General features: G+C 42.1%; 1 protein-coding gene across 1 annotated transcript in view; it reads right to left on the bottom strand.

The window, feature by feature from the left end:
- The window catches only part of glud1a (glutamate dehydrogenase 1a), a 110,245-nt gene that overhangs the window by 75,906 nt on the left and 10,890 nt on the right, over positions 1–23,449 (bottom strand). Inside the window, exons 2-3 of the mRNA XM_068020775.1 lie at positions 3,911–3,991; positions 3,016–3,071 (exon numbers count right to left, since the gene is read on the bottom strand). Coding sequence (XP_067876876.1) covers positions 3,016–3,071; positions 3,911–3,991 — 137 coding nt within the window. The remainder of the gene's footprint in view (positions 1–3,015; positions 3,072–3,910; positions 3,992–23,449) is intronic.

The following is a 23,449-nucleotide window of genomic DNA, read 5'->3' as shown; positions in this document are numbered from 1 at the left end:
ATTCTCTACCCCAGAGTGTTGTGGATGCTCCATCATTGAATACATTTATGATTGGGATAAACAGATTTTTGGTGTCTCAGAGAATCAGGGATCTGGCAAGCAGGCAGGAAAGTGGAGTTAATACCCAAAATCAGCCTGCAGGCTCGATGGGCGATATGGTCTACTCGCGCTATTTCTTGTGTAAATGACTATGACTCTATGCTGGGGTCATTCTCCCTGCAAGAGAAGACTTAGATGAGATTTGATAGGTGTCCAAAATCAAGAGGGGTTTGAACAAGTAGATAGGGAGAAACTATTCTAGTTGACAGAAGGATCGAGAACCAGAGGACAGCGATTTAAGTTGTTTGGCAAAAGAAACAACGGCGACGAGGAAAAACATTTTTATGCACCGAGTAGTTAGGATCGGGAATACACTGCCTGAGTGTGGGGTGGAGGCAGATTCAATCGTGGCTTTCAAAAGGGAATTGGATAATTATCTGAAGAGGAAAAATTTGGAGTGCTACAGGAAAAGGAGCTAGGGGAGTTGCTCTTGCAGAGAGCCAGCAGGGACACGACAGGCCAAATGGCCGCATCCTGTGTTGTAATCACTCTAATTTCTATCCCTATAGCTTGCAAGTGTGAGTCACTGTAATTTACTTGTGGCTGTTTTACCTGTGTCATTCCATTATATGACAAGATATCTTGTGTTACCCAATTAACATTCCTATCGCGAACAAGCCAGTGATATAGGTCACCTACTTGCTGCCAATAGGATTAGAGGAAGGTGAAGATGCTTTAAATTTATCTACTTTTCACACTGGGTGACTTAGTCCTGTTGTAATGCTTCCAGACTGAATGGAAGATGTCAGCCAGCTATGGGAGAATACATTCCAAAACTTGCACAAACTTGAAAGCACTGTGGTCTTCCTTTAAGTGTCCAGAGTAAGCAGCTCAACTTCAGTGCTAATCTATTCAAGAATATGAGAGTCCAATAATTGTGAATTTTAGGGCAGGTGGTGAGAAAGAGTTATAGGCTAAAAAGCCCGAAGAAACTAAAAGGTAAGGAATCTCTCCTTCAACTGCTATCAGAGACACACTACATCCAACAACTTGTGTGTTAGATCTAACAAGTCCAATCCTTACACTTGCAGGACAAGAATAAAGCACTATAACTTGTTTGGAGTCAAGTTTTTTCAGGACATGACCAAATGCAAGAATCAGTTTTACAAACAATAGCCAAATGGGAGTTGCTGTTGGACGTACAACAGCACTTTTTCACTGCAGGAATGACAAAGGGATTATGGCACCAATGAGGAGGGATAGGGGCAGGGGGTGGGATGGAGAGATCAAATACCAAACTGCAAATTTCTTGCTCTTCAGGCAACTGACATAGCACAACTCCATAATTTTGAACCAGGTTTCAAAATGACAACAACTTCCCATTTGAGGAAGAGGAAGATAGGAAAACTTTCAATTCAACACAAGGATGCTTGTGACAGTTTTGATCAGCCAAGTGGGTGCGGCCTAGGATCAGTTTCCAGTCGAAAAGCAGCCAGTGGCTGCATACATGTCAGACTGACTATTCTAACGTTACATTATTCCTAATGAAAGTGAGCTGGATCCAAGTCAGTGCTGACCGACTCCACAGCGTGGCAGGAATGCTTTTAATATCCCATTTTGTTTACCCACTTTATCTTTGTCGCACACACAACTTGGAATGTGCCCTTTTTTTCTGAGGGGGGGGAGGGAGGTAAGAAAGAGAAGGCAAAGAGAGAGGAATGGACAAGAGTTTAGCAGGCGTAGAACATAACGTATTGCTTTAGACTATTTTATATTGAAGTACTACAACATAGCAGTAAAATATGGTCATCATTGAAAGTTTGGATCTTAGACCTTAAACCTTCTGCAAGTTTTAAGATCACTTCCCTTTTGACAGGACAGGCTTCAGGTATCTGAGTACAGGGTAGCCTGAACCTGCACAATGACCCAATTTTCACCACTAAATGTACAATTAAGAATACGGCTCAGTATCCAGTAATAATTGATATACACCAGTTTATTTAAATAAATGTTCTACAATTCAACAGTCTAATTTCTGCAACTCATCTTCAAGGAATTGAACTAATTCCCCATTTTACTTTTTTTTTAAAAAAAAAAGCAGGTGGCCTCTTGATCAATGTTGAGCAATCCTTAAGCCTCGAGCCATTTCTCTCACTTTATTCACCTTTGTGCTCCAACCTTGATATGCTACTATTCTAGACCACAGAGCTGCTTTCGTTGACCTAAACATCTTCCGATATTGGACAAGGGTACTGTCAACTTTTAAGAGGTTATAGTTAAGCTACATTATCCAAGGTGGCCATGTTGGTCCGTATCTCAAGGTGCATTTTCTGTCTAACATTATAAGCAAAAGCTATTCAAGCACTGGTGCTGGAGGACTTCCTTACATTTTGTATTTGGGTTTACACATAAAGCTTCTATGAAGGTGATGGGCTCCAGCTATGTTCAGAGGGGCCTGCGTCTGAATTGAGGATCTCCATATCTAAGTAGAAGCATTATGTAGAAACAATAGTTATCTGTGCCATGCCCTAAACCATGTCCCCAACTCTATCATTCAGGCCATATAAGAAATGTATCTTACATCCTCATACCCCAGTGTACCTCCATTGCTGAAACCCTGTTGTCCCCAATCCATGCTGAAATAGTTATGAGGAGCTGTGACCCCTATATCTTCTGATGGACTAGATATTTAATTTCAGTTAGAGAGGGATTATCTCTGTATCCTCAATCAGGATCAAATTCTTTGCTACTAACATTTCAATGACTCAATACTTTCAAGGGATCAAACAGAATATAGCAGACAGAGACAGTAATAGAAGGGTAATCCTCAGTTTTAGATTGCTTGCCAAATACTCCATACAGAAAAGTTTGAAAAGGAATTACCTGCTTGCTACTCACCCAACATGAGCTGTATTTAGCTGTACAGTAAGGAGCAAGTTAAATATAAAATCAAAACAATGGCAGGCATATACTTACTGAGTACTTCTTTGGGTTAATCTTTACTCCAGCTTTGGCACCTCCAAATGGCACATCTAGAATATAGGCATAGAGGAGAAAATTGAGAAATCAGGTCATCTTTAAGAAAAAAGTCTCTGGCTTAAAGATATTGCTATACAGACAGCTAAGATGATTTTCTAGTCCTTTTTCCTCCTTCTCACCAGCCCAGCTTTGGGCTACCTTCTCAAAGATTGGAAAATAGGCTCCAAAACCATAACAGAAGCCAATACCATTTTGTGATCAAACAAAGTTGTACTTCTACAAAACTACAGAACCTAGACACAAGTCATTAAACCAATTCTAACTCACGGGGCACAAAAATAATGCAAATAATCCATTGTACTGGTACTAGGGGAATTATGGGACATGAGGATAGTGGGTGGTGGAGTTGAGGTAGTCATGATCTTATTGAATGGCGGAGCAGACTCAAAAGGGCCAAATGGCCTACTCCAGCTCCTATTTCTTGTGTTATGTTTTTAATCTTGAATTCCACTGCACAACCTATTCCGTTCCAATGGAATAAAGGGAAAGGAGAGAAAAGACACCTTGATATATACACAGGGAAGAATCTTGGGATTCAGGGAATGGGTAAAAAGGAACTATGCACTGTGTCATTAAAGGGGTGGGGTGATAAAGAGCCCAAACTCTAGCAGTTTTAATCTGCATTTTCCAAATTGATTAACTGGGAACAGAATTTCAAGTTTCTGCATCACATCTTTCCCCAGAATATAAAAGTTTAGAGGCAATACACCAATTGAATTCTTCAAAAATAAAACGAGTGCACTGTCATAATTTTCCTGGATACCGATGGAACTGTTCAATACACTTAGAAGACCCAAAAACAGAGAATCAGTAAACTGATCTCAGTACATACCAACCACTGCACATTTGTAAGTCATCAGAGAGGCCAGGGCTTTCACTTCATCCACACAGACATCCATGCTGTAACGGATCCCTGTAATCAGGCACAGAAATTCTAATTACTAGAGTAGGATAACAACAGCACACAGGAAACTGAAAAATGCCAATGAATATATAAACATTTTGAAGAGCTGGTCAGAGGTCACCTTTCGGGACATTTAAAGTTGTTTTTTTTTTGAAAAAGAGCTTTCTTAATCACCTGTTATAAAGGCAAACAATTATCTGCAATAATCTCACTTTCTAATTCCCTTTCTCAATTTCCACCTACCTCCCCGGTGGGGAAGAACGAGATGCAAGTGAATCTTGGAGGTTACCCGGACTTTAATATTTAATTAGGCAATTTAAAACCTCAATTATGGGAACTCCTCAAATTCTCTTTTCCACTCAAACAAAAATGAGTAATGACTGTATAAAACAAGATGGTGCAGTCCCAGCCTATATTGAGGCCAGGAGAACAAAAAAAAAAAATGGTATTCGATGCTAAGCTCAATAAATCAAGCCTTCTTATTCCTAATTTCCAGTGACAAGTCAATGTTAGAGACTTACGATTGTCTCTGTAGTCAGAACAGTGATCTATTATAATTACCTTTGAGGGGAAAGACCACTATGACACGAGTGCACGGATGAATGAGAGACTTCAATAATTTAGTAAAGAAAAAACGTACTCAACCTATGAAAGACACCTAACAAATTTAACATTCAGCCTTTTCTCGTTATGCCCTGTTGTTTTAAAAAAAAACTGACCAACAGCTGAAGATAGATGGGGTTAAAATTAGAAGATCTACACTTTGGGTCAAAGATCATGGAGATTCCTTTGCAGTCTAATTTGCTACAGCTACTACTTTGGTGTCAAATGAGTAGGCTCAGATAATCAAGTTTAATGAATAATAAAAATGGTACTGTTAGCAATCTGGTTGGCAACCTTCCATCTACGAAAGGTGATGGACACGCAACAAACAATCCATTTAGGTGGGGTGTCTTCTCTTGGTGCACCTTTGCTGATGGCTGTAAAGACAATCCTCGAGAGGCAGGTTCTGCCAAAAGTGCAGCACGTGGAAGCTGCCAAGTGACAATGAGTTGCTGTTTTTGACACGGGTACCTATTGCCAAGCTGCTGTAGCGACTGGTCTTTGTGGTAGTGCACGCCAGTTCACAGCGTGTGTCGCCATTTTCCTCTTTTGCCAGCTAGTGACTCCCAGGTGCAATAGTCAACATTTAGGGCCTTCACGTCATACTTGCAAGCATCCTTGATATAGAGCTTTGGGCACTCCATCGGCTACCTACAGAAGGTCCTTGGGTTTGTGACAGTCTTCCATCCTGCAGATGTGCCCTATCCACCAAAATTGCCTGTTTGATTAGTGCCAACACACTTGCAAGCTCTGCCTTTGAGAGGACTACTGCATCTGCGATTTTGTGCTGCCAGGACATACCCATAATGTGCCGCAGACAGCAAAGATGGAAAATATTAAGCTTCTTTTCCTGGTAGCTGCAAGTCACCCACGTTTCACAGTGGATATAGCAAGATGCTGATAACACAGGCCTTATAAGCCACCAGCTTGGGTCCTAAGGGTCAGCTTGGTGTTATCCCATGTGTATTGCTCGTCAGCTAAAGGTGGTAGCTGCTATCCCTATGTGCGTATTGAGCTCTGCATCAAGGGACAGATTATCCGTCACCCTGGACCCAAGGTAGCAGAATTTGCTAACCACGTCCAGTGGGGTGTTATTTAGTGTGATCAAGGGTGGAGATGCAACACCTTGTTCCATGACCACGGTTTTCTTGATGCATATAATCAAGGATAACAAGATGCAGGCATAGGAGAGCTCACTCTCAATCATCTATGAAGCAGCAGAAGCATCATTTGGTAGAGGCAGAACGTACAACACAGGCTAGTTTGAGACCTACTCAGCTGAAATGATATGTCATTGTTAGCAATCAAGTGCATTAATAATCCAAAGGAGGCCTGTAGCTGCTTGTGTGTTTATATCAGGTTCTAGGACAATGGCATCTACAAATTGACTCCTGCCACTTATACTACTAAATCTGATTATTGTGTTGACAGAAGATTGTGGGCCTAGTTTTCTTTTTCCAGGTCAGCGAGACTTCTGCTGGGATAGTTGGATCAGATTTGGTAATGTGAACACATAGAGCAATCTCACAGACACTTGTCCCCTAGAAACTGAGCTAGATAAACTTTAGTGAAAAAGCAGCTACATATTGGTAGGATGCCAAGTACCAAGCTGGAATGCCTATTTGGCAAATGCATAATGGGAATGCCACAACCCCAGGAAGGGCAAATTGGTTGGCCAGTCGCCCCGAAGTTGCACATATTGGATGGCCTCTTAAAAAAAACACGGATTTCCTAGGCAGCCCACACTCGTCATAAAACATATTACATAGAATATACAGCACATAAACAGGCCATATGGCCCAACTAGTCTGTTGGTGTTTATACTCCACGAGTCTCCTTCCATCTCATCTACTTTATCTGAGCCTTTCAGCATATCTTTCTATTCCCTTTTCTCATGCACTCATCTAGCTTTCTTTAAAAAGCATCTAAGCTATTTGCCTCAACCACTTCCTGTGGTATTGAGTTCTACATTCTAACCACCATTTCTCCTTATTTGGTTTATTAACTATGTTTTATTTATGGCCCCTAGTTTTAGATTCTCGCACAAGAGAAAACATTCTTTCCACATCTATCCTGTTCAACGCAGTCACTTTTAAAAACCTCTAACTGGTCTCCTCTAAGTCTTCCCTTTTCTAAAAAAAAAGCCCAACTTGTTCAATCTTTGCTGATAGCTGTAATCTCTCAATTCTAGTGCCATCCTTGTAATTCATCTTTGCACTTTCTCCAGTGTTTCTTTGTCCTCTTTATAGCATGGAGATCAGAACTGTGCACAGTACTCGAAGTGCAGCCTGACCAAGGTCCAATACATGTTTAATATAACTTCATGATTTTTGAATTCTATACCCCAGAAATAAATTTGTGCTTCGTTAAAATTTTCTTTTCTTTACTGTGAACCTTTCACTTGATGGCATCCAAAATTACCCCTCCACTCTTGGTGTTGATTCCCCTCCATACTAATCCCATGCTAGGTCCCTCCTGGTATCTAAACCAAGGTGCCAGCCCTGACTGGGTGCTGGCGGGCTAACCAAGCTAAGCCCAGTACTGCCATCATTTCAAATACAAATTGAGTTGTTGTGTATTGAGTAACAGAAACCTTGGGCAAATATCTTCCTTAAGGTAGAGGTGCTATGACCAACTGCAGTAGCCCCACCATTGCCCAGATTGAGATCAGTAGTAAAAACAAGAAATGCTGGAACCACTCAGCAGGTCTGGCAGCATCTGTGGAAAGAGTAGCAGAGTTAACGTTTCGGGTCAGTGACCCTTCATCGGAACTGACAAATATTAGAAAAGTCACAGGTTATAAGCAAGTGAGGTGGGGATGGGGCAAGAGGTAACAAAGGAGGTCTAGATTGGACCAGGCCGCATAGCTGACCAAAACGTCACGGAGCAAAGGCAAACAATATGTTAATGGTGTGTTGAAAGACAAAGCATTAGTACAAATTAGGTGTTAATACACTGAATATTGAACAGCAGCAAGTGCAAACCTGAAAAAAACAGTGAGTAAGCAAACTGAACAAACTAAGATGAAATGAAATAAATGCAAAAAAAAGATTGTAAAAAGAAAAAAAAAATCACTAAAAATGAAAAGTAAAATGGGGGGCTGTCATGCTCTGAAATTATTGAACTCAATGTTCAGTCCGGCAGGCTGTAGTGTGCCTAATCGGTAGATGAGATGCTGTTCCTCGAGCTTGCTTTGATGTTCACTGGAACACTGCAGCAATCCCAGGACAGAGATGTGAGCATGAGAGCAGGGGGGAGTGTTGAAATGGCAAGCAACCGGAAGCTCAGGGTCCTGCTTGCGAACTGAGCGGAGATGTTCCGCAAAGCGGTCACCCAGTCTGCGCTTGGTCTCCCCAATGTAGAGGAGACCACACTATCAATAGAGATCAGTAGACTCAGCACAAATCAGGGATCAAAGAGACCTAAATCGCCATGGGTCTTAAATGCCGCCACTAAATGTATGAAAACCCTGGGTCTTCAACCCTACTGGGCCAACAGGCCAATGTCAGGCCAGAAGGTACGACTGTGCTTGTAGTTAGTGCAAAACTGCTTCAATACCAGTCAGCCTTCAGAAAATAAGATTGGCACTTCATGTTCATTTCAGGTGGCTAAGCATGCCGTCAAAGAAACAACCATTTAGGTTCCACTAAAAACAAAAGGCATTCACTTGGACCAGGCGTCTCAGCAAGCCAAGCTGCAAAAAGTTTCAAAAAGTATCAAATCCATTAACGGTGAATTGATAAATCCATTAAGAGCATAAAACTGAACTGCCAAACTAGTTTTACTTGTTGAGCATGTGTATCCATTTTCCTCAATCCACACAATAATTTCAGGTTAAACAGCTGACAGGCAACCTGCTCTTAGTGCCACTTTAAGGCAGCTGCCAACAGATGCACAGAGACTCCCAGGCCCAATGGAGGTACAACTGGCACTTCTCTAAAGAACTGTGCAGGGGTTTCTCCGTAGGATCTTTCTCCCTCCTATTTTCTACTTCTTCTCCTTCTCCCAAAAGGGTATGGAGAGCCACAGGGCAAGTACTGCAAGACTCATGCATGGGGTTGAAATTACGTGGCGATCAGAGTGCATCATGAAGCAATGTACCGAGAATGGAGAACACATTTTTGGGGAGGAAAGGAGGAAGATAAGAGAAAAACAGGCAGGCCATGTCTCACCATTTTTTCTTTGAGTCAACCAGGTGTCTGACACACCCACTGCTGCTTTAGCATTCTCCAATTCAAGCTATTGGGAAGGTTACAGTAGCTGTAGGATTGGTTTGCTTAACAAAACAAGCGTACACATCATGCTTGGCCAAACCCAGAGTGTTTAGTTGACAGAGTAAAGGATTTAAGGGGCTGAAAGTTTAAGCAGGGCAGCTTATTCCTGCTACTTGTCCAGCTACAGCCAAACCCAAATGACTAGTCTTCTCCTTTCGGTTCTAGTATGCAGAGATCACCCAGAGGGTGGTGGGCTCTGGAACTCACTGCCCGAAAGGGTAGTAGAGGTAGAAACCCTCAACTTGTTTAAAAGGTATCTGAGTACGTACCTCAAGTGCTGTAACCTGCAGGGCTACGGACCAAATGCTGGAAGGCGGAATTAGGCTGGGTGGCTCGTTTTTTGGTGGTGCAGACACAATGGGCCAAGTGGTCTCTTTCTGTGCCTAAAATGTCCATGATTCGATGCTAGGCCAGTTGGTCAATCAACCCACAGTGTCCCAGGGTACTGTGGAAATACTCAGTCACCTTTTCACGGCATACCTGAACCAAGTTTTAAAGTTCCATTGCCAGGTATATCACCTTGGAGCACCGTGAATCCAGATACAAGTAATAGTATAAACACTATATACAAATTCTGAATTATGCTCCAAATATGTTTATTATTTTTAATGCAGAAAGTCAAAATTCAGAGATTACTGCAACATTTTTATCAACCACAATCAAAATTAAGTTCCACATCTGGATATACAAAATTAACAGCTCACTGTGCCCATCACCCGAACCGCAACAATCTAATCCACCAGGCATGCTCATGGATTAGCGTTGCTGGGCATTGCCATTGTCAAATGAAGTCAGCTCTTGTACTGCAAGCACATCTTACTTTGGCAGATTGGAGTATGGCATTGACTTAAAGGCATTCCTGCAAAGAGACATTTCCAAAGTATGGGGAGTGGTGGCATGAGTCACCAGTCTTCAGAAATTAAAATTGTCCCAGGGGAATCCCTCTAATCAGATTCAAGCCAACTGTTGACATTGCCATCAAGGTATGAGAGTCGGTACAGTACTATACACCTATAAAGTTACAAGTATTATTTTCAAAGACAGCCTTTGAAGCAATGTTGTAATATAAATAAGACAACCTACACACTTGCTGCATGCTCCACTGTAGGTTGGAGCCAATTCCAATTGAATTGACAATTCCAGTGCTCTCCTGGCTGGCCAGCTGTACATTCTCCACCTTAAATAAACTTCAGCTTATCCAAAACGATGTGGCTTGTACCATATCACATACCAGGTTCTACTCACCTATTGCCTTTGCTGGCCCACACAGGCTCCCGGTCTTCCAATGCCTCTAGGTTAAAATTCTCATCTTGTTTAAATAGATTCAAAACCTTGCCCATCTCCGTCTCTTACCTGCCCCAGCCCTATAACCCTTCCAGAACTTTGCTATTCCTTCATCTCACCAGTGGAGGCCACACCTTCAGCTGTCTAGGCCTTAGGAGTTCCTTCCCTAAAGCTTGCCATCTCTCCACCTTTACCAGTTGTGCCAGTACTGCCCATGTGAATTGTGGATTTCAGCCAAGCTAGAATCTCTCAAATGGTGATTGAAAAAGGAACTGCTGTTTAAGTTTAAAAAGTTGATAAATAGTTCACTGCAATGGAGGCTTCTAGTGCTCCACTGGCACTTGAACCGATTGCTCCCTGCTACTTTCCATACAGCAGCATACTACTTTATAATGCAGCAAATGTTAGAATGTTTATCCCCAGATGCTTCAGGATGAAAAGATTAACTTCTTGAAATATCTGCATCATGGATTTTGATTGGAGAGTTGGAGAGCCATAACAGTAGAGGAAGGCCATTGGCCCATCGAGTCCATGGCAGTTCTCTATAGAGCAATCGAGTCAATCCCAATCCCCTGCTCTATTCCCGTAGCCTGGCAAGTCTATTTCCTTTAAGTGTTCATCTAATTTCCTTTTGAAATCATTCATCTCCACTTCCACCACCCTTGTAGGCACGGAGTTCCAGGTCATCACTACTGGCTGCATTAAAAAAAAGTTCTTCCTCACATCCCCCTGCAGCTCTTGCCCAAAGCCTTAAATCTGCGTCTCCTAGTCCTTCTGCCACCAACTAATGGAAACAGCTTTTCTTTGTCTACCTTATCTAAACCAGTCATAATCTTGTACACCTGTATCAGATCTCCTCTCAATCTCCTTTGCTCCAGGGAGAACAACTCCAGCTTCTCCAACCTTATCTTACAGCCAAAATCCTTCATCCCTGGAACCATTCTGGTTATTGCCCTCTGCACCCTCACATCCTTCCTAAAATGTGGTAAACAGAACTGGGTGCAATACTCTAGTTGTGGCCTAACCAGAGCTTTATAAAGGTTTAGCATAAGCTCCCTGCTTTTGTACTCAAATGTCTCTATTTATGATGCCCAAGAGCCCATATGGTTTTCCAACTACTCTCTCAATATGTCCTGCCACGTTCGAAGATCTATGCACATGAACCCCCAGGTTCCTCTGTTCCTGCACATTCTTTAGAACTGTGCCATTAAGTTTATATTGCCTCTCCCTATCCCTTCTGTCAAAACGCATCACCTCACACTTCACTATATTAAATTACATCTGCCACTTGTCGGCCCATTCCTATCTATATCCTGTTGCAGTCAATTGGTATCATCCTGTCTGTCACATCTCCAATTTTGGCATCATAAGCAAATTTTGAAATTTTATTCTGCATTCCAATACCCAAGACATTTATCGATATCAAAAAGCAGTGGTCCTAACACTGGCCTTGGGGAACACCACTGTCTACCATCCTCTAGTCTGAGAAACAGTTAACACAACTCACTGTTTGCTGTCCTTAAGCCAGTTTATCCAAGCTGACACTGACGCTCCTCTTCCAGGAGCCTCAATTTTGTTAGCCAGCCTTTTGTGTGGTACTTTGTCAAACACTTTCTTAAAATCCATATAGACAATATCCATGCTTTCCCTTCATCAATCTTGTTACTTCATCAAAAAATGTAATTAAATTTGTTAAGCACGATCTGCCTTTCACAAATCCATGGCTATCCTTAATTAGCTCAAATCTCTCCAACTGCCTGTTAATTTCTCACCCAACCACCCCTCCAATTGTTGTTTCTAAAACCTTATCCACCATTGTTGTTAAATTGACTGGTCTGTTACAAGGAATGTCCTTACACCTTTTGAGTAAGGGGGTCACATTTGTCACTCTCCAGTCCTCTGACACCTCCCCCGTATCTAGGGAAGACTGGAAGATTACGGCAGGTCCTTCCACTATCATCACCCCCATTTCCTTTAGCAACGTTGGATACAAGCCATCTGGGCCAGGCGACTTATCCACTCTAAGCCAGTACATCCTTCCCATTAGTTTTCACCCCATCCATTACCTCTACCATCTCCACTTCTACCAATATTTTATCAGTATCCTCTTCCTTAGTAAATTGATACAAAGTACTCCAAGTATTCTAGCCTTGCCCTATGCCTCTAAACATGTATTACCCTCTGTTCCCAATAGGCCGCACCCTGCCTCTTACTACCCACTCGCTATTTACATGCTAGATGATGATTTTTGGGTTCCCTTTTCTGTTAACTGCCAACTGTTCTCATATTCTCTCTTTGCGAGTCTTATTTTTCTCTTCATTTCCTTTCTCAAGTTATTGCATTTGGCCTGGCTCTTGCTAAACATAAACTGTTGAAGCCTACCATAATTATCCTTATTAAATTAAAAATGAGTTACAAAGAGAGTCAGTACAGTACTATACTCCTATAAAGTTACAAGTATTATTTTCAAAGACAGCCTTTGAAGCAATGTTGTAATATAAATAAGACAACCTACACACTATTTTTTGGAGTTTTTACACATGATATTTTTCTGGAGCCCAGGGTCTTCCATCACTCCTTCAGGGAAGCACTCCCCCACGAACTGGAGTGCTCCTTTCCCTGCCAAGTATTAGCTCACTTCGACAATCCCAAAGATTGAAAAGAAATGCCTTGTCACTAATTTTTGGTTAGTTAGTTATACCACGTGTCCTTGCATGAACTTCATCCTGCTCTTTCTGAAGTAAATGAACACTTCACTTTGGATAAATTAAACAGTAAGTGGATACATGGGCAACTTCAATGACAAATGTACAGCTATAATTACACAAGTTTTGTTATCCATCTTGAGAAAACAGAAAATACCAAAAGTCATGCCTACTGTGATGTTCCTGATGTTTGCTGCATGGAGCATCTGATTGTTTCAGATAGACTATCCCATTAGGACAAGACAAGTTGAGATATACTTTCAAAGTACAATTGTGACAAAGACAATTTAAGTACGTATATCTGAAATTTTAACTCTAGGAGATGGTTATATCTTTGTAGGTACGCCAGGATGTCAAGCAATATGGAGCAAAGGCAGGTCGATGAAGTTGAGGTACATGTAAAAGAATGGTGGAATAGACTCGAGGCGCTGAATAAGCTATCCCTGTTGCTAATCAAACACCAGCAAAAATCCCAAAATTCTTGTATTTGTATTGAATGGTTGAGTCCCTCCTTTAAACACCGGTTTGACTAGTTCTTTATGGATGTAGTGTATTTGAATTTCCAAAAGGCATTCAACAAGGTGCCGCATAAAAGGTTACGGCAAAGCTGTGAGCTCAGTGTTGGAGGCAATTTATTAGCACGGATAGAGGATTAGCCAACAGAAAACAACATCGAGATAAATGTGTTATTTTCAGGTTGGCAAACTGTAATTAGTGGAGTGCCACAGGGATCAGTCTATATTGATGACTTGAATGAAGGGACCTACAGGTGGGATGCCCAAAGTCCGGCTGGCCGAAAACTAGAATTGTCCAAAAACTGGACATTTAAAAAAATATACTCAGCAGTTCTTTACCCAACCATCTAGCGAAGCCTCTGGCTTGTCTAATTCTCCTGAAGGTTCCAGATAGATCGTTTGATTTGAAAGAGTGGCTGATAAATTATTTCAAAAGTGACCAAAGCAATGCAGAATGAATTGTCTGTTAAGTTCAAAAAATAGCTGTCAAACAAACAGGGGGCATAGATTTAAGGTAAGGGGCAGGAGTTTTAGAGGGGATTTGAGGAAAAATGTTTTCAACCAGAGGGTGGTTGGAATCTGGAACACACTGCCTGAAGGGGTGGTAGAGGCAGGAACCCTCACAACAGTTAATTATTTAGATGAGCACTTGAAACATCATAGCATACAAGGCTATGGGCCAAGTGCTGGAAAATGGGATTAGAATAGATAAGTGCTTGATGGCCTGCACAGACACGATGGACCAAAGGGCCTGTTTCTGTGCTGTATAATCTATGACTCTATTTCAAACCCAAACATCCAGTGCGATTCAAATGGCTTGGTCCCTCCCTCAGATACCAGGCCTCTGACAAACCTAGTGATAGTTGCAACTACATATCAAATCAAGTTGATACATGTTTTGAGTGTGAAGCAGGCTTTTAACTCAAAGTAGCTTGTCAGAATTGAGACTGAGCTAAATAATGGACATGTTGCTTCATTTAATTGCGCTGCCCATTCCAAAACCCGGGAAAACCTGAAATCTGACATGGCCTCGGTCCCGAGGGCGCTGGATTTTGGACGCCTAACCTATTAAAGCGGTGTTGTTACTTGAACTTCTGTTGAGCTTCATTAGAACATTGTAGGAGGCAGAGAGCAGAGAGATCAGAGTAGGATTGGGGCAGAGAATTAAAATGGCATGAGACTGGAAGTTCGGGATCCTGCTTGTGGACTGAACAGAGGTGTTTAGTAAAGCAATCACGCCATCTAAGTTTCGTCTCCCAGCGTAGAGGAGACTGCATTGTGAGCACCAAGTACAGTACAATAAATTCAAAGTAGTAAAGTAAATCACTTTCACCTGGAAGGAATCTTTGGACGGAGAAGGTAAATTTGTAAAGTTAATTCAATTTTTCAATAGAAGCTGGCAAATGTTCTAATGATGTTCCCCTTCCTGACCCTCCCTTCAAATCTAGAGACTTTTCATTAACTCCATCCAAAGCAGCTGACTGAACTTTATAACTCTCACTGCTACAGTTATACCAGCAGATTTCTGCCTAACATGGGGCCACAAGTTTGAAACAGAGAACAGTGAGGGTGTCTGCCAAATGACTACAGTGCATCTCTGGTGGAATATTATTTTCATTTGAATACTTTGGCAAGCCCTCCATTCACCACCATTTTAAGCAGAAACTTTTTTAGGTTATTTAATAGACTAAGAAAACATCAAACTTATGTTTATTGCAAAAATCAAAGTCCAAGGCTTTTGAGATTCCTGATCGACCTCAAGCATAATCAGAACAAAGATTCAAGAGGAAACTTCGTATGCTCAGTTGTAAACAGGTTTATGAGTAATCACTGTCACTTCACTCCGAAAAACAGCTTTACTGAATTGCATCTAGTTGCTCAAAATTCACATAAACAAGTCCCATAATTATTCCTTCTCTGCTTTACATTCTTCTGGCATTAGTCATGTTCTTCACATCTGGCAGTGAATAAAATTTTTTTAAACTACTGCTGTTTTTTTCCAGTATCCATAGTAATGATATCTTACCCTTCCCTTTCCTACCCGCTTTTGCTCTCTCTTCCTGTCCTACATAGCAAATTTGTTTGCTCTGGGAGAACAGTAGATAAGTTGGGCAACCATGACACTTGTCCTGACTGCAATTTGTAGGTAAAGGGGCTTGCATTCCTCCATAACCTGAAGACTTATAACAGTGGTAACTGGCAGAACCATTTATGTCAAGAAGGTTAAACGGTAGAAGACAGATAAATAACTATCATGCTTGGAAAGAAATTCCACCAGTCAACCTGACCAAGCTGTGTAGAGGCTCTAATCTAGGGCTGAGATAGCTATGCAGTAAGGAGGAACGTGCTTAGAGATTTTCGATGCTCAACATAGATTATTTTTGGAGCATGAATTCAGGGATGAAATGATGGAAATAGCTTGGTGCAAAACCAGTTAAAGAATTCAAACCTATTTTCTTCTACCCTCATTTAAGTGGTCATTGGATAGACATATGGATGAGAATGGAATAGTGTAGGTCAGATGGTTTCACAGGTCGGCGCAACATCGAGGGCCGAAGGGCCTGTACTGCGCTGTAATGTTCTAATTCTGTTGCAGGACGAGATAGAAGACATGTAGCAATTGACATACAGTGAAGTGATGCTGCTTGGCATAACTGTAGACCCATATTTGGCTAGCCTAGAAACTTGTAAAAGCAAAAATATTGCGGCTGCTTGAAATCTGAAATAAAAACAGAAAATGTTGGAATTACTTAGCAGATCCAGGCAGCTGCTTTGGAGAGAGAAACAGTTGACGCTTCAGGTTGATGATCTTTTGTCAGAAACTTGACATTGTTCAGTATTGGATACTTGATACTGCGGTACCATTCAACAGCATCTCAGATGACCAAGCTGAACTACTTAGGATTCGCTCCCTCTGGAGACGGGTGTAGAGAAGATGCTCTGATTATTATAGTCTCAACAACTCAGCCATCTAACTATAGCTGATAAACCACACTTGCAGTCATTAAACATACATTAATCAATTAATTACAAAAAAAAACAGAATGACACTGGCTTCTTGGAACACCAGAACTCTTCTCAGGCATGCCAAAAATGGAAGCAAAATACTGTAGATGTTGGAAATCTGAAATAAAAAGAGTGTGCTGGAAATACTTAATAGGTCTGGCAGCATCTGTGGAGAGAGAAGCAGAGTTAACGTTTCAGGTCGATGCCCTTTCATCACGTCTGATGAAAGGGCATGGACCTGAAACATTAACTCTGTTTCTCTCTCCAAAAATGTGGCTACACCTGAGTATTTCCAGCACTTTGTTTATATGCCCAAAATGGAGACTGGTCATGAAGGTAATGACACTGCTGCACTGAGCAAGGCTAGTCCAGCTGGAGAGGGATAACTAGTTGACTACGGTCAGTGGCTGGGAAGATTCCCCAGTAATACCCATGAAGGAACTATAATTGGCAAGCTCATCACTGCAAAGTCTGCACTGTCTACAAAGGCAACAGTGACTGCCTGAAACTGATGTACAAGCCACTAACATTAGTGCCTATCCACCAATGATGACAAACAAAATGTGTAATAGTTTTATAGTGACCCTGATGATGGGACGATTGTACATTAGCTCACAAATTGACCATTGCAGGTTTCAACGGCCCAAACGTTGTGGAAAAGCCAATAATAAAGATCTCCAGCCATTGGTAAAATATATTGAGTAACAGACTAGCTATACAAGTTTGGGAAACATGTGGGAGAGGTTGTACCTCATTGATTCTCATCAGCGCTGATGTTTGGAATGATGAGCTGGTTCCCAATGAAGGGTGTCATTGTAGGACTATAGTATATGCTAGATTTCCAGCAATTCTTGAGCAACTCATTTTAATCTCAATAAGTGTAAATGTGCCAAATCCCTTTACTCTGTACTTGTGTAGTTTGCATTCCACATAATGTGTCCTGTATAAAGAAACATTATGCTGAATATCACTGGCTAAACACAAGGATCTTGTGCCAGTTGTTTAATGAATGTGTTCAAACCCTCATTCTGTTCAGGCACTTTTGCAAGTGACAATTTGGCACAAGCAGCATAATTAGAGTTTACAGGATGGCAAAACAGTTAACAGGAACAGAACACATAAATGACTGGAAGTACTGGGAAAGGTAGCATAGGGTCATGTTACTGGATTAATAATTCAGAGGCCTGGACAAATGACCCCCAGACATGAGTACAATTCCACTATGGCAGCTGGGGAATGTAAATTCAGGTCATTAAATAAATCTGGAATAAAAAGCTAGTAACAGTGGCCATGTTACACCCATATTGCCATAAAAATCCACCTGGTTCATAACGTCTTTTAGATTAGATTAGATTAGAGATACAGCACTGAAACAGGCCCTTCGGCCCACCGAGTCTGTGCCGACCAGCAACCACCCATTTATACTAATCCTACACTAATCCCATATTCCTACCAAACATCCCCATCTGTCCCTATATTTCCCTACCACCTACCTATACTGGTGACAATTTATAATGGCCAATTTACCTACCAACCTGCAAGTCTTTTGGCTTGTGGGAGGAAACCAGAGCACCCGGAGAAAACCCACGCAGACACAGGGAGAACTTGCAAACTCCACACAGGCAGTGCCCAGAATCGAACCCGGGTCCCTGGAGCTGTGAGGCTGCAGTGCTAACCACTGCGCCACTGTGCCGCCCACAGTGGAAGGAAATCTACCATTCTTGTGACTCCAGACCCACAGCAATGTGGTTGACTCTTAAGTGCCCTCTGAAATGACCTAGCGAACCACTATGACAAAATATCGAATTAAAACTGGACGAACCACCCAGCATCGGATTTGGACAAGACAAAGACACAATACTCACTCGATCCTGCAAAGTCCTCCTCGCTAACATATGGAGACATGTGCCAAAATTCTAAGAGCTGTCCCATAGACTGTTGCTCGACAAGTCTCAGTCATAGTCAGAATCATAACCTTCAGCCAATGTCCCAGACCCTTCCATCAATATCCTGATTATGTCCTGTGTCAATGGCAGGACAAACCCACCAGGTGGCTGCACAGTGGTAAACAATCATGATGGAGTGGCCCTGGGGGTCCTTCACAGTGACTTCAGACCCCATGAAGTCTCCTGGCATCAGATCAAATGTGGGCAGGGAAACCTTCTGCAGATTACCGTCTACTGCCCTCCCTCAGCTGATACGCAGTACTCCATGTTGAACACCACTTGGAAGGAGTACTTACTCCATCTACCTGTCACAGAAGCATCTGTCCATGTTAGGATTGCTGGAAAGATCACTGCATAGTCCTTGCAGAAACAGAATCTGTCTTCAAACTGGCACCACCGTCGTGTTAAATGGGATAGATTTATAATAGATGTAGCAGCTCAAAACTGGGCATCCATGAGGGACTGTGGGCCATCAGCAGAATTGTATTCCACAACAAATTGTAATATGGCTCAGCATATCCCTCACCCTATCACTAGCATCAAGCCAAGGGACCAACCCTGTCAATGAAGAGTGTAAAATAGCATGCCAGGAGCGGAAATAAGATGTACCTGAAAATGAAGTGCCAAACTGCTGAGGCTACAACACAGGATCACATGCATGCTAAATAGTGGAAGCAGCATGTTTACAGATCGGGATAAGTGATCCCACAACCAACGGATAAGATCAAAGCTCTGCAGTTCTGCCACATGCAGTCGTGAATGGTGGTGGACAATTAAATAGATGATCGATAAAATCCCTATCAATGATAGTGGAGCCCAGCACGGGAATGCAACAGACAAGGCTGAAGTGTCTACAACCATCTTCAGCCAGAAAATGACATATGGATAATCCATCTTGGCCTCCTCCTTGAGGTCCCCACCATCACAGAGTCCAGTCTTCAACTAATTTGATTCACACCTCATCAAATAAATGACTAAATACACAAGATACAAAGGCTATGGGCCCTGACAACATACCGGCTGTAGTACTGAAGACTTATGCTCTGAATCTAGTGGCACCTTTAGCCAAGCTATTACAATGTTGATAAATGTGAAGTCATTCATTTCGGTAGGAGTAACAGTAAAAAGGATTATTACTTGAATGGTAAAAAAAGTTGCAGCATGCTGCTATGCAGAGGGACCTGGGTGTCCTTGTGCATGAATCGCAGAAGGTTGGTCTGCAGGTACAGCAAGTAATTAGGAAGGCAAATGGAATTTTGTCCTTTATTGCTAAAGGGATTGAGTTTAAAAGCAGAGAGGTTATGTTGCAGCTATATAAGGTACTGGTGAGGCCGCACCTGGAGTACTGTGTGCAGTTTTGGTCTCCTTACTTGAGAAAGGATATACTGGCACTGGAGAGGGTGCAAAGGAGGTTCACTAGGTTGATTCCGGAGTTGAGGGGGTTGGCTTATGAGGAGAGACTGAGTAGATTGGGATTATATTCATTGGAATTCAGAAGAATGAGGGGGGGATCTTATAGAAACATATAAAATTATGAAGGGAATAGATAAGATACCAGTAGAGAGGATGTTTCCACTGGCAGGTGAAGCTACGACAAGAGGGCATAGCCTCAAGATTAGAGGGAGCAGATTTAGGACTGAATTAAAAAGGAACTTCTTCACCCAGAGGGTTGTTAATCTATGGAATTCCTTGCCCAGTGAAGTAGTTGACGCTTCTTCAGTAAACATTTTTATAGCTAAGGTAGATATCTTTTTGAATAATAAAGGAACTAAGGGATACGGTGAGAGCGCGGGTAAGTGGATCTGAATCCACGAAAAGATCAGCCATGATCTTATTGAATGGCGGAGCAGGCTCGAGGGGCTGGACGGCCTACTCCTGCTCCTAGTTCTTATGATCTTATGATCCCAACACATCTATCCAGCAAAGTAGAAAATTGCCCAGGTATTTCCTATTCACAAAGCAGGACAAACCCAATGCAGCCATTTACTACCCAATCAGCATAATCAAACATCAAAGTGTTAAAGCCACCATTGACAGTGCTATCAAGTGCCTCTTGCTCACCAATAGCCTGCTCAGTGATGTTCAGTTTGGGTTCCACCATGATCACTCAGCTCCAGACCTCATTACAGCCTTGGTCCAAACATGGACAAAATTTCAGAGGTGGGGTGAGAGTGATTACCCTTGACATCAAGGCAGCAATTGACCAAGTGTGGAATCAAGGTGCCCTAGTATAATTGAAGTAAATGAGAATCATGGGGAACACTCTCCACGGGCTGAAGTTGCACCCAGCACAAAGGAAGATGGTTGTGGTTATTGTAGGCCAAACATCTCAGGCTCAGACAAAGATCGCTGCAGGTGTCCCTTAGGGCAGTGTCTTAGGCCCAACTATTTTTAGCTTCCCTCCATCGTAAAGGTCAGAAGTGGGATGTTCGCTGACAATTGCTGCGTTCAGTTCAATTTGCAAAGTCTCAGATAATGAAGCAGTCCTTGCCCCCATGCAGCAAGACCTGGACAACATTTAGGGTTGAGCTGATAAGTGGCAAGTAACATCCACAACACACAAGTGCCAGGCAATGACCATCCCCAACAAGACAGAATCTAACCACCTCTCCTTGACCTTCAATGGGATGAACATCATTGAATCTCCCATCAACATTCGGCGGGGGGCACCACTGATCAGAATCTTAACATGAGGTCAGAAGCTGAGTATTCTGTGGCGAGTGACTCACCTCCTGACTCCCCAAAACTTTTCCACCATCTACAAGACAAGTCAAGAGTGCGATGGAATGTTCTCCACTGTCCTGGATGAGTGTAGCTCCAACACTCAAGAAGCTCAACACCATCCAGGATAAAGCAGCTCCCTTGACCGGCATTCATCCATCCATGACCCTAAACATTTGCTCCCCCCACCAGTGGCACATCGTGTCTGAAGTGTGTACCATCTACAAGATGCATTGCAGCAACTTGTCAAGGCTTCTCTAACAGCACATTCCAAACCTGCGACCTCGACCACCTAGAAGGACAAGGACGGCAGGCACGTGGGAACACCATCAGTTCCCCTCCAAGTTGCACATCATCCTGACTTGGGAATATATTGCCATTCATGGTCATTGGATCAAAATCCTGGAACTCCCTACCCAGGAGCACTGTGGCAGTACCTTCAACACATGGTTCCAAGGCAGCAACATCTCACCACCACCTTCAAAGGTCAGTTAGGAAAGGGCAATAAATGTTGGCTTTGCTAGTGACATCCACAATTAAAAAAACGGTGGAGATCAATTGCTCTAGGATGAATTGTAAGGGCTTGGTAAGCATTGTTTTGAGACAGTATTATTTTTCCTTTAATTATGCAATAAAGAAACATACCCTTAGTCACCACATCCCTATAACAGTAACTACACTAAAATTTGAATTGTTTGTAAGGTTCTTTGGGATGGCTGCTGAAATGCAAGTCTTTCTTCGATTTAATACAAGGACAGCCCAAACCAACCAATTAAAATGATCCTTGCTGATGCAGTACAAGAATCACATACAAGAATGGTCATATACCCGAGGGTACCTGTGAAACCATACCCCAGAAGAGGGAAAAGTACAAGGTTCTATTTATGAAGAATGATACGATGCTGTAAAGGAAACAGTTTCTCAGCTCATGTGACTTACTATCGTTAACCTCAGATGATCAAAAGATAAAGGATGTTGGCATGTGACATGAATGACCAGAGTTCAAATACCACTATCCTTAACCAGCATGCCTTCGTCTAGCAAATACACAATATGCACTCTTGAGCAAGAATCCAATTGAACAGATTAGTAAAGGCAATCTTGATCTTGCTGGAGTCATTTCCAACTTCTAAAGAGCAACATAATTTCGCAAAACACCAATTGCTAACTTTTATTGACAGAGGCGGAAAGTTTAAGTGTTGCTGATCCAACATAACCTTTAGTGTAAGGGGTGGAGTGAAGTGGGGTAGTGAAAGTCTTTTTGGATCCACTGGTTTCATTCACACAACTGAAATATTTCTAGTAATTTTTGCACTCTAAATCAAGTCACATTCCATATAAAATGCAAACATCTTATTTAAGCTAAGAAAAAGCATTTATCCCTAATCAGTTGAGACAGCAGTACCTTCCTCTGCATCTGAACACAAAACACAGACAGGTCTATCTCTCTGTCCATTTGGATAACATTTAGATATTCGTGGATAAACAGACAACAGAAAGAGCCTGACACTTGGAGAGGGATTGCCACCTCCACACTAGAACAGAATATGGGCAGCAGAGGTGGAGAGATCACGGCTTGAGTTTGCTTTGCTGATAAAATTAATTGAAACTCAACCTTAAAAATGCCTCGATGCTTGGGGGTGGTTGGGGAGTACAGTGGAAATCCACTCTCCACTGGGAACTTGCACCCCCACATTGCCACGCATGAGACAGAAAATCAGTCCCTCGCTAAAGTAGAGTGCAAATCCTTTTACAGTTAAGAAATTCCCCCTCACAAACCTGAGATCTCACCTCCCAAGTGAGCAAAAAACCGAGCTGGTCATTCACCATATTCTTTGAGTAGGAATCACCCTTCACCACAACCCAACCGTCTGTCACAACTGAGTAGAATGCAGCAAGCTCTACTCCTACACCCAAATACATGGAGTAGCATTCCACAACAGTCTTTTGAAGAAAGATCACCCCCTTGACTGAGCAGAACCTCCCCCATTACTGTACAGCAATTGATATCCTAGCCCATTTTGCTTGCTTATGCACCTCACCCACTTTCTCCCCCCTCATCCATTGACCCAATCTCAAAACATTTAGTTATCCCACCGACTCTAATTAAGATCCTCCTTGACCTGAATACTGGACTTGGGTCATAACTCCATGCGCAATGCCACATGAGGTGGACTTTAAAAAAAAAAACACTAACAGCATTCTAATATTAGAGGTTTAGCCACCCCATCCAAAACCAACAGTAATTCACTAAACTCACTGAAGGCAACATCTTTACTTTAGCATTGTAAAATGTTAAAAAAAAAGACATGCAATTACATTGTGCTTTTCACAACCACCTGACATCTAATGAAGTACTTTTGAAGTGTAGTCATTTTTGTAATGTAGGGAACACAGCAGCTAATTTGTGCAC

The sequence above is a fragment of the Heterodontus francisci genome, chromosome 42, assembly GCF_036365525.1.
Source record: "Heterodontus francisci isolate sHetFra1 chromosome 42, sHetFra1.hap1, whole genome shotgun sequence".
Classification (NCBI taxonomy): Eukaryota; Metazoa; Chordata; class Chondrichthyes; order Heterodontiformes; family Heterodontidae; genus Heterodontus; species Heterodontus francisci.
This window is presented reverse-complemented; position numbering and strand designations above follow the sequence as displayed.